Source organism: Callorhinus ursinus, unplaced genomic scaffold (assembly GCF_003265705.2).
Source record: "Callorhinus ursinus isolate GAN/ISIS: 27379988/994484 unplaced genomic scaffold, GSC_fseal_2.0 scaffold77, whole genome shotgun sequence".
Classification (NCBI taxonomy): Eukaryota; Metazoa; Chordata; class Mammalia; order Carnivora; family Otariidae; genus Callorhinus; species Callorhinus ursinus.
In genome coordinates, this window is record NW_027397139.1 from 3,553,355 (window position 1) to 3,564,847 (window position 11,493).

Sequence of the window (11,493 nt, forward strand, 5' to 3'; positions counted from 1 at the left end):
AACCCTGAGCTGCCCCTGCGTGTGGTGGGGGAGCGCAGCAAGTGTTCACCAACAGTGAGGGGGCGCCCCCACTCCCCTGCCCCATCGCCCCCCAGCCACCGACACAGCAGTGCAAGCCGGGCCTCGGGGAAGGCATTTAATGATCGGTGGGGACACCACACAGCCCCATTCAAAAGCACCAAACTTAGCTCTGAAGGAACACACACACCAGACTTGCCTGGAGAAGGGGCTGCCTTTCAGTTGGCTGGGGGAGGGGGAGGAATGTTCCCAGGGCCTTCGGAGGGCAGTGGGGGCCTCAGCATCGGGGGCATGGGAGTTGGGGGATGGACCCCAGGATTTGAGGGGTGAACTCCAGGAGGCTGGGGGTGGACCCCAGGAGCCGACGGATGGACCCCAGGAGGTGGGGGGTGGACCCCAGGAGGCTGGGGGTGGATCCCTGGAGCTGGTGGGTGGACCCCAGGGGCTGGTGGGTGGACCCCAGGGGCCTGGGGATGAACTGCAGGAGCTGGAGGGTGCACCCCTGGGGCCTGGGGGTGAACTGCAGGAGCTGGTGGATGGACCCCTGGAGCCTGGGGGTGAACCCCAGCAGATGGGGGAGGATGGACACCCGGAGCAGGTGGGTGGACCCCTGGGGCTGGAGGGTGGACGCCCGGAGTTGGTGGGTGAACCCCAGATGTTGGTGGGTGGACCACCGGTGCCGGGGGGTGAACCCCGGGAGCTGGGGGGTGGACTCCTGGTGCTGGGGGGTGGACCCCAGATGTCGGGGGGTGGACTCCTGGTGCCGGGGGGTGGACACCGGGGGCTGGGGGGGGCAGCTGGGGAGGGCCCGGAGGCCCTGAGGGTGCAGGCCCACTGGGCGGCATGGGTGGCAGAGGCAGGCCTCCTGGTGGTGGCGGGGGCAAAGACTCTGGCAGAGGCGGCCGGGGGGGGAGACCGTTCATCAGGGGGGGCGGGGGTCTCTTCACCCCAGGAGGCCCAGCAGGGAGGCTTGGAGGGGCTGGTGGCTTCTCCATCTTGAAGTGAAACTGCAGGAAAAACTGGAGAGAAACAGAAGAGGCTGAGTGGGGCCCCTGAGGCCCTGGGCGAAGGGGCAGGCTGGCCAGGGCAGCCATCAAAGGCCCCAGAACTGGCTTGCCTGGACCCGAAATTGGCTTACCTGTTTGGTTTCCCGATTCCAGTGAGTCCAGAACTTGCCTTCGGCCTTATCGATCTCCCTGCTGGGCACCTGCGTGGGGCGGGAGCTCAATGGAGTGCGAGGTGCCAGTGTCCCAGGCAGGGACTGTTCCTTGGCCCAGGAAAGGCCCAGTCAGGGAACAGGATTAAGTTTTCGGGTGACAGACTAGCCCCACTACTCAGCAAGCCTGCCACCCTGGGGGAAGTTGCGGTTTGCGCTCTCATCTGTGTGGACCCCGGATGAGGTTATGGGATCCCCGAACAGCTTGGCAAGGAGGACCTCTTACTGCGAGGGGCACCCGACCGCAGTACACCCAGCCTTCCAGAGGCAAGGACCCACCGAAGGGGCACCCGTGGAGCAGGCCGGAGGCCAGGAACTGGCTGCTCCCCACAGTGCAGTGGATCTGGGGACCCCACATGTGCTACCTTGAAGGCGATGGTCTCATAGGGCTCGGCGGCCATGAGCAGGTACTGCCAGCGCCGGTCAGGAGGCTCGATCCTCTGCTCATAGGCGGACATGAAGCGGTGGCGGGGCATGATGCCCTCGGCGATCTCAGGGTAGTCAATCTGTGGGGACACAGCAGGTGGCAGCACCGCCTTTCAGGGGACCCTCCTTTCACAACTGGGCTCCAGGCTTCAGCTTACCTGGAAGAGGAGGCTCTGCTGGCCCATCTCCGTGTCCCGCTGCTTGGTCACTGCAACACACAAGGGTCTCAAGTCCAGGCCAGCTTGTCCTCCCCGAAGCTAAAGCATGGGTGTGGCCTAATGCCGCCCCCGAACAGGACGGAAGGACACTGGGGCACCCATACTCGGGTGGCTGCTGCCCAGGGCCAGCAGGGTCCCTGCCTGAGATCACAGGGAGGGGTGCAGGCAGGACAGTGGGTGCCACCGCCCTCCCTGGAGGCCCGGGACAGCACCAGGCAGGAGCTCCAGACTGGGCACGCTGTGCACCTGAGGCCAGCGAGGGCTGCACCCCGGCTGCTGGGAGGGTGCCCTTCGCACGAGAGGTCTGCAGCCAAGCCTCCAGCAGCCGTGCCCCCACTTCCAGACCGCTCTCCATGCAGCTCTGAGACATGCCACACTCAGCCCCCCTTACGCCCTCAAGCGTCCCCCCGCTTTACTCAGGACAGACAACAGATGCCCTATTATGGCCAAAAAACCTTTGATGGCCTCCCCACAAGGAACCTGTCATCTTAGCCCTAGCTTATGATGGACACCTGCCCCCGGACCTTTGCACTGCTGTGTCCTGCCTGGAATGCCAGTCACCTACATGGTTTTTCTACCTTTATTTAGGATATCTGCCTAATAGCTTTTTCTTTCTTTCTTTTCAACTCCCAGAAACACAATTGTCTACATTCCAATTGAGCCACTTAACCAACTTTCTGGCAGGTGATCCAGGAATCCTCCTCTCTGCACAAGGGTTCCACTGAGTAAGTGGTTTCTTACACGGACCCTCCCCATTCTCCTCCCCCCCCCCAGGGTCAAAGGAAAGGGACTCATGGCCCCTCATCCTCACAAGGCTCCCCAAACACCAGGATAAGGCGCAAGGGGCCCAAGGGAAGCCCTGACACTGTGATGCAGTGGTCTGGGAAAGTTCACGGGAAAGATGGGGCCCAGGGCACCAGTGATGGACCAGTGGGAGAGGCGTGGGCAAGGGAGGGCCCTGCTTCGAACAGAACAGCAGTCTCTGGGGGGCCCAAGGACGAGGGCTGGGGGCCGTGGCGAAGGGCTCATCATGCCCAGCACCAGGGGCAGGCCAGACCACACTCCCAGACAGAACTACCTTTGTAGCCTGGGCGGCCAATCTTCACAAACTTCTTCACCTCCACCTTGACCTTTTCTGGCGCTGGCTGGGCGGGGGCCTCCTTGGCCTCCTTGGCGGCTCGCCGGGCCCTGCAGGCAGGATGGATATGGAGCTGTGGCCCCTGCCACACAGGCCGCCAAGGCCACAGGCCCAGGTGCTGGGAGCTGTCCAACCCCCACACTGACCTCGGAGTTTGTATGAGAGGCCAGCGGCAGAGGGGGGTTGGCTGGGGGTCGCGGGGTTTGCATGAAATGGGGATGAGACAGGCTTGGGGCACCCCTCTCTTCTTGTCACCTTTCCCACTGTCCCTTACTAGGGAGTTTTACGTGAACCCTCACCTCTTTCCTCTCATGTCCCAGAAGGCTGACACTCACGCAAGATCAGTTAGCTTAACCACTGCGGAAAGAGCACCTCCCACCTCCCCTGGCACCCTCCCCTCCACCGGCCCTGAGGCATGGCTGGGCTGGCTTGAGACCATCTCACACAGGGGTGGCCAAGTGACTCCTCATTTACCGTGGAGGCCAGACCCTGGGCACTGGAAGGGGCCTGAGGTACTCACAAGTTGGTCTGATGCTTCTTCCCTTGGGTATGTGCCAGGTAGCTGCCCTGCAGTGGGAAAAGCACACGGACAACTCAAGGTGGGTGGGGGTGGCCCGAGAGAAGGAGCCGGCCTCTCATCCACCAGGCCGCTGCGGAATGAACAAGTTCTATGGGGTTCACACACAGTGGTACGAAACGCACACAGAACCTAAGAAAGTAAGTCTGCAAACGTCAGTGGTCACAGCGTGTGGAACACGGCAGTCTTGCCGCCTGCCGTGGGGGATGGGGGGGCTTAGTGGACCTGGCTGGATGGTGGAGACCACTTGGCACCAGTTGGCGGACCCACAAGTGAACATGCCCTATGACCCTGTGTGTCCGTTCTGACTACAGCCCAGAAGACCTGTCCCCAGACAGCAGGACAGACTACGTATTTCTGGACCAGCAGAGGGACACTGGGCCGCATCTGGGGATGTCTGTGGTGGTCATGCCCAGCACCCCCCGAGAATGGCCCGGCTCTAATGTCAGCAGTGCTAAGGGGGCAGACCCTGACACATGAGACTGGCCAACTCAGCACTACTTACACACAAACTGAAAACCACCACAATGTGAGACAGTGTGAAAAAGGACGAACGACATCTATTTGTTCCTGAATCAGGGCCAGGTGAGCACTTGTTAGACCATCACTGGGACGACCTTAGGGTCGCTGAAAGAGATGAGCTAGGGCCGCAACAATGAGATCTCAAAACCTGGATCTAGACCATCCGGGACTGTGCCCATCCCATGCCTGCAGGCACGCATTCACATGGAATCGGCACTGACAGTGTTCAAAGCCAAGTGGGCTGGAGGAAGCCCTGCACACCTAGGGCGGCAGCAGGCTCTGGGGGCACAGGCCGGTGAGTGAGCAGACCTGAGCCCCGCCGCCCCCGGCCACGCTCTGAACAATGTCCCAGAATTAACAGGGAGAGCACGATGGGACAGCGAAGCAGCAGAGCCCTGCCCAGAACGGAGAAGGCAGGGATAACGCACCTCGTTGTTGTGCAGGGTCAGACACAGCTTGCACTCGTATGAGCCCAGATGATTCTTCATGAAATATGGGTCCTGCGCAGGGAGACACACTCCATTAGCAATCTCGCCCTGTGGTCCCTGCCCACTGTGAAGAGCCAAAGCCTTCCCTTTGTCCAGGATGCACGGCCCTCCCTCAACTGGCAGAGAGGGCGGTGGCCTTCCTCCTTGGCAGGTGTTCTGAGGATAGAGGACTAGCAGCAGCCTGCAGCCGGGGGCCCCACAGGGCCTTCTGAGGCAGCACTGTGGGACCACCGGGGATCCCGCAGACGCAGGCCACCGGGCAGGGCTGGGGGCCTACAATGCTGGTGCCTGGCCCCACCTCTGGGGCAGTTCTGGGCCTAGACGGCAGCAGAGCCAAAACAGCACTGCTCAGCGCCCACCTTCTGGGCCGGGACAGGGATCTGTTGCCAACCACGCCGGCATTCCAGGCACCACCACACAAGCCAGGTGTGGGAAGAACAGAAGCAAATGGGTTAAAACAAAGGCCCACGGAGACCCTTGTTTCTGTGTGCAGGGGCTCCCAGGCCAGACAAGTGACTTTCCATAAACAAAGGCCGCAGAGTAAGTGCTTCTGACCCCAGGCATGGAGCAGACAGCTGGGGTTCAAACCCTAACTCCACTGCCCAGCAGCCGTGTCATCTTTGGCAATGACGGTCCTGTCTTGTTTCCTCAGGAGGATGTTAATAGAACTGACCTCAGAGGTGAGGGCTCGACACATGTCAGAGTTCAAAGTCTAAGTCGAACCATACGCTGACCGCTGGGGGTCACGCCCAGGGTGACTCTGCCCCCAGGTGACACTGGTGATGTCTGGGCACATCTGTGGTCCTCACAACTGGGATGCTCCTGGCACTGAGTGGGTGGGAGCTGGGGACACTGCCCAGCTGCCAACAATGCCCTGAATTTCCAAAGTGCCAAGGGACAGACTCTGGTCTGCCGACAGCTGTGCACACCCAAATAAAATGTCGTCCTTTGCTGCTTACAGCTAAAACATCCACTCACGTGTTGCTACTGTGGCCCTTGCCACTGACAATTCTCCATGTCTCTGGTAAATCAAACGAAACCAAAAAACTTCGTGCAATAAAAGGTCCCTCTGAACAGCAGGAGTCGCTCTAGGTCAAGTTCCCTCGATTACAGACCAGGACCCCCAAGGCCAACAGAGCTGGGCAGCAGGGCCAAGGGCACCAGGTGCAGGGTATACTGAACTTGGCTCCGTTGACAGAAGGGAGAGGGAGGGGCCGCGAGACAGAGAGAGCTGCCTGCCCGCCTGCCCACGGTTCAACCAACCTTGTTGATGTCGATGGTCTCCAGGGCCAGCTGCCGGAGGCGCTCCCTGCGGTCTCGGTTGCTCTCCGAGGAGGAGGCCACGCCTCCACTCCCGGTCTTCCCCCCGGGGCGGTGCTGGAAGTCCATGGTGAGGGCGCTGGGGCTTTACCACACTGGTAGGGAGACCTGCAGGGCCAAAGGGGGAGGCCGTGAGAATGCAGGGTGTGGCCCGGCGGACGGGTCAGGTGAAGACCCTCTTCTTCAGCGTCCAGGAGACTGAGGGCCCACGGTGGCCCAAGGACACACAAACCAGGAGTAAGGATGAACAACAAGTGTGGTGTCTACGAATGACCGTGGGGGAGGGTCAGAAAGGAAGCCAATGTGAACAGAGAAGTGTAAAAACTCAGAGACCCGAAATGGCAACAGGGAAGAGGCAGCCAAGTTCTCTCACCAAGTCTCGCCTCCTTCAGGAAGCCTTCCTCGACTGCCCAAGTGCACGGTGTGCACTCCTCTAAATTTCTTCTGCTTGTCTCCACTCGCTTCTCCCAAGCTGAATTCTACTTCTGTGGCTCAGCTGTAAATTTGCTGAAAGCAAGGAAGATCTCTATCTATCCACCTGCGTTTTCTGCCTAATGCACAACAGAGATTCAAGACCTCTCTTTGGCCAAGGCAGGCTCTCCTGGGCCTAAATAGCCTGGTTCCATTCCCTCGTTCTTTCAGACACAACCTCCAGGTACCTCCCTCTGGCCTCCGAACACTTTCCTCTTGACTTGGTCAATGTCAGCCCCGGGCCCCTGGCTTACACCCGTAATATCTCGTATCTGTAGAGGTGAGCTCACGGGAACAGGGCCCAGGAGTGAATATGACCCCACAAAGATGTCCCCATTCTAATCCCTGAAACCCAAGAACCTGGAACCATAAATGGCAAAAAGGACCTTGCAGGGGCAGGCAAGTCACGGCCCTGAGGTGGGGGTGACCCTGGGTCCCCGGCATCCTCACGAGGTCCTCACAAGAGGGAGGCAGAGTGTGGGAGTCCCAGAGATGGGCGGACCTCGCGCTGCTGGTGGTGAGGATGGAGGAGGGGCCGTGGGCCAGGAAAAGGCACGAGCCGGGTCTCCCTGGGGTCCCCAGGGGAACACAACTCTCCATTTCATACTTAGAAAAATACTTAATGATTTATATACTTATTTAAAAAAAAAAGAGAAAAGTGACGGAGAAGCAGAGAGGAGTGGGGGAAAAAATCTCAAGCAGACTCTGCACTGAGTGCAGAGCCTGGTGCAGGGCTTGATCTCACAACGCTGAGAACACAATCTGACCCGAAATCAAGAGTCGAACAGTTAGCCAACTGAGCCCCCCTTTTATACTTCTGACCTCAGGAACTGCACGGTAATACACTTGTATCATTTCAACCACTGACTCTGTGGTGCTTGGCTACAGCGGGAAAGGAAGACATCAGGGGCAGGCCAGCTCTGCCGTGGACCTGCAGTGGGACTCGGAGTCACCCCTAACTCTGCAGGAATCCAGACCTCTCCCTGGCTTGGTTCTTGTTCTTGAGGAGCATATGAAGCCCTCACACCTGGGAACCAGCAAAGCGACCTTCCAGATGGCTGCTCAATCAGGAACTTATACCCATCACGGGGTCAGACTTTTTATTACACGAGTCCACCTAGAGCTGCCAACTTTTAAAGTTTTGTGAGACAAAGCGTGAGAGACAAGCATTGTCAACTGTGGCATGCACCCTGTGAAAAAAAATCTTTCATCCTAAAAAAAAAGACCATGATACCAGGACAGCCCCGGCCAGGAATGCCAGTGTGCCACCTGTGCCATCGTCCACGAGACCAAGGAACACTGCACCCCAACACCCACGGGGGCCTGCAGCCGCAGTCTACCCAGAGCTCTGCGGTGCCCACTGCCAGACCTGGCCACAGGCTCCTTGGCGGAGGCCAAGCCCTGCCTGCACCTGCTGGTGAAGCACCTGACTTTCCCTGCAGAAGACTCAAGGTTTCTGGGTGAAGGGACAGAAACTCCCATGGGGGAGGGGGAGGGACGCTACCAGCCCTCTGGCCTCCACCAGCAGCATAGATGCGCAGCAGGGATGGGGGCCCGGGAGATCTCTTTCCCACAGGTCCCGAGTGACTTACAGGCCTCCATGGAGAGACAACACTTACTTCTCAAGGCTGTTACAGGAGAGTGTTCACCTGAACAACGAAAACTGGGTGCTTCTGGGGGTAGGCGTGTGCTCTGATCAAGTCAGCAGCCAACCAACGGGTGGATGACATCCTGCTCAGTGTCACCAGCGAAACCACGGTGGGAAGCCACCTCACTCAGATCAGAGTGGCTGTTCTCAAGAAGAAAACAAAGGCAGCGCATGCTCCCCAGTCCGACCAGGGCTCGGGGGGGACCTGCGTGCTCCCCTGTGAAGCAGGCGCTGACAGCTCCAGGGTCCAGGACAGAGACATACCCTCACTTCCTGTCGCCTGTTGTATGGGTGACATCTCCAGAACACCCCCACTGTCCCCAAGGAAGGTAAAACTACAAGAGTAACTCAGAAGGCAACAATGTTAACAGAGCCAAGAGTTCCCACCAGTTTGGTGAGGAGCCCAGTTCCTTCTTAACCAGCAGGAGAAACCCTTCGAATGCTGGTGGCTGGCTGGGGAAAAGGCACCAAACGTGTCGCAAAAAGGGCCCACGGAGAGAGTGACGGGCTCAGGGAGACCGAACTCAAACGCCGACCTGGTCACCAAGGTAGAGGGAAACCAGTAAGCACTGGAGACCCAAGCTGCCCGTTACTGGCAGACCACTGCACACAGCATCCTTGTCCCCCTAGGAGAGCTCACCCCCAACAGGAGATCATGGGCCCAGGGGCCCTTGACTGGCTGCTTGGGTAGGTTGTAGTTTTATTCTCAGAAGAACCAGAACGAAGGGCCCACTCCACTTACAGGGGCAGGGACAACGGGAGAGAGTCGGAGAGTCGGGGAGTGGAATGAAGGCCAGGCTGAAAAGAGGGAATTCCATCAAAACCTGTGCTTCCCCCACACGTTGCCCAGAAAGTCCAGCTGGAGGCCCACAGCCCAGCCCAGGGGTACAGCAAGAGCGCCAGAGACGGTATTCTCAGACACTGACAGCTGGGGTCCTCCACACCCCAAAGAAAACAGCAGCGTCTCCCCCAGGCTCGCTGGGCAGTGAGGTTCACTAGGTGAGAAGCGGGGAACTCACACACACACACACACACACACACAGACATGAAGAATTCCACACAACGCCCCCCTCCACCATGTTAGTGTCCTCCTTAATTACTGGGGAAGTTACTACACCACCAAAGCAGAACAGCACACCAGGTGTTATCAAGACGAGTTAAAACCAGAGCAAAAAAAAAAAACCTTTGGAAAGTAAAGATAGGACGATCCAAACAAAAAGCTAAATGTGAGAGCTTGAAGGTCCAAGTTTAATAAGTCTTTTAGAAAGGAGAAGAGGGGCGCCTGGGTGGCTCGGTCGTTAAACGTCTGCCTTCGGCTCAGGTCATGATCCCAGGGTCCTGGGATCGAGCCCCACATTGGGATTCCTGCTTGTCAAGAAGCCTGCTTCTCCCTCTCCCACTCCCCCTGCTTGTGTTCCCTCTCTCTGCCTCTGTCAAATAAATAAATAAAATCTTAAAAAAAAAAAAGAGAAGAAAAAAGGGAAAAATAAAAGAAGAAAACCTAAACGAAATCTTGGAGCAAGAACAGCAAGAAGCGTGGAAAGTATCATCACAGAAATACAAGAGTGTTCCCCCAAAAAGGGAAATAACCCAGGGCTGAGGACATCTCCTCGTTCCGACAGAAGCACGTGAAACGCCTGTCAATAAAAACAGTCGGGAAAGTTTACCCCACCCAGAAAAAACTTTAGTTTCTAGCAAAGAAAGAAAAAGACCAGGAACAAAAGGTGGGGAAACCAGGAGGGAATCCGATTTTTCGGAAGAGCACTGACGGGTTTTGTACCCCAACTCCTGGTCATTCGGGGTCACAGACAACCCAGGGCTCAAACTCAGTCAGCCGAGGTCTTCGAAAGCCACCCCGCGAGGATCCCGACAGCACCAGGGAGAAGGAACACACGGCCAGACGGAGCGCGGCAGCCCACCCCGGGCGCAGCCCGCCGAGTTCCAGACAACCGCTCGCCCGCCCCGCGAGCAACCCGCGCAGACCGGGGCAGGCGTGGCGGCCTCCGAGCGCGCCGTTCTGTGCTGGCGGCAGGGGCGGAGCGCGGAGAGGACGGGGAAGCCGTCCGTCCGTTCGAACTAGCAAAGCCGGGGCGACATACGACGCACCGGAGAGCTTCGAGGGGCCGAGCACTACCGGGCCCGCGAAACCGGGCTACCGGCAAAGCGGAGACGCTGGTCTCGCGGGCGGGAAGCGCAGCACGCGAGTGAACCCCGACGGGGTCCCGCTGACACCGGCGCAGGGCCCGCCCTGAGCACACAGGGGAGGCGGCCGCGGGCAAGGCACCCCGGCGCCGGGCCTCACCCACCCCCTCCTCGGGGACGCCCCAGCGGCGGGCACCGCGGCCCCCGCGCACCGCCACCCCGACCCGACCCCGCCGGCAGCCCGCCAGACTCCCGAGGCGGCGGGACTCGTCTGGCCCGCCCGGAGCGCGGCCCGTGGGCGCCGCCCGGCCCTCAACCCGCGCCCCCGCCACAGACGCCCGTGGCCCACGTCCGCTGCGGGCCGGGTAAGCCAGGGTCCCGGGGCCGCCGCCCTCGGCCCGCGCCGCTCCTCACCCCGCGCGGCTCCTCACCCCGCGCCCGCCGCTGCCACGAATACGTTATACGCACGCGCATCGCGTGCTAAGGGAGCACTTCCGGGGGCAACGCGGGGAGGGGGTTGGGGAAACGGCCTCTCATGTGCGCATGCCCGCTCCGCCCGACGAGGGGGACAGAGGCGCCGGAGGCGCGAGGAAAGGGGGAGGGGCTGAGAAGGCCGGAACTCGAAGTGCGCGTGCGCACCAGGCTCTCAACGCCTAACTCGCGCGGGGTCAGTTCTCACCGGGGGCCCGGCTTCCGCTCGTCGGTAAAGGGCGCCACCGACCGTGAGGGTACCTTCCTCTCTTCCCACCCCGGATCCAGCTTATTGATGATTATCTATAACGACCGTCTGTGTCGTCTATTATCGCGTGCGCCCCACGCGGGCTTCGCTAAGCGCCGAGGCCCCGCCGGACGCCAGCGGCGCGCGCCGGCGATCCACAGGATGCGTGGCTCGGCGGCGCGCAAGCGCAGTGGCTGCGGTAGCGCTTCCGGGACGGCGCTGTGGGACTTTTTTGGCGCGAGTGGGGACGGCGGCCGGGAGGGCGCGGTCAGCGCTCCGCGTTTTGGGTCCTGGCCGCGCCATGCGCTACAACGAGAAGGAGCTGCAGGCGCTGTCTCGGCAACCGGCCGAGCTGGCGGCCGAGCTGGGCATGCGGGGCCCCAAGAAGGGGAGCGGTGAGCGGGCTGGGGCGCCGGGGAGGGCGGGCGGGCCGGGCGGGCGGGGGTGAGCGGCCGCCGAGCCCGCGTGAGCCCGCCCTGTGCCCGCAGTGCTGAAGCGGCGGCTGGTGAAGTTGGTGGTCAACTTCCTCTTCTACTTCCGGACGGACGAGGCCGAGGTAGGCCGACGGCCCGGGGTCGGGGGCCGGGGCTC

At 60.4% G+C, this 11,493-nt stretch overlaps 2 protein-coding genes across 7 annotated transcripts in view; one reads left to right on the plus strand and one right to left on the minus strand.

The window, feature by feature from the left end:
• Nucleotides 1-119: 119 nt before the first annotated feature.
• On the minus strand, nt 120-11,036 carry SF3A2 (splicing factor 3a subunit 2). 6 transcript variants are annotated; one of them, XM_025861212.2, is made up of 9 exons: nt 10,917-11,036; nt 5,867-6,031; nt 4,544-4,615; nt 3,537-3,583; nt 2,957-3,066; nt 1,819-1,868; nt 1,600-1,740; nt 1,157-1,225; nt 120-1,037 (listed from the first exon to the last, which is right to left on the minus strand). In XM_025861212.2, exons 2-9 carry the CDS (start codon nt 5,990-5,992, stop codon nt 237-239), a joined length of 1,416 nt encoding a protein of 471 aa, XP_025716997.1. In that variant the 5' UTR covers nt 5,993-6,031; nt 10,917-11,036; the 3' UTR covers nt 120-236. The 6 variants fall into 6 exon arrangements, with proteins under 6 accessions (XP_025716997.1, XP_025716998.1, XP_025716995.1 ...); XM_025861213.2 differs by having other exon boundaries at nt 10,864-11,035; XM_025861210.2 differs by lacking the exon at nt 10,917-11,036 and adding an exon at nt 10,599-10,700.
• Nucleotides 11,037-11,069: 33 nt separating this feature from the next.
• PLEKHJ1 (pleckstrin homology domain containing J1) overlaps nt 11,070-11,493 on the plus strand; it is a 2,766-nt gene continuing 2,342 nt past the window's right edge. The window contains exons 1-2 of the mRNA XM_025861278.2: nt 11,070-11,297; nt 11,391-11,458. Of these exons, the coding sequence (XP_025717063.1) occupies nt 11,204-11,297; nt 11,391-11,458 (162 nt within the window). The 5' untranslated portion in view covers nt 11,070-11,203. The remainder of the gene's footprint in view (nt 11,298-11,390; nt 11,459-11,493) is intronic.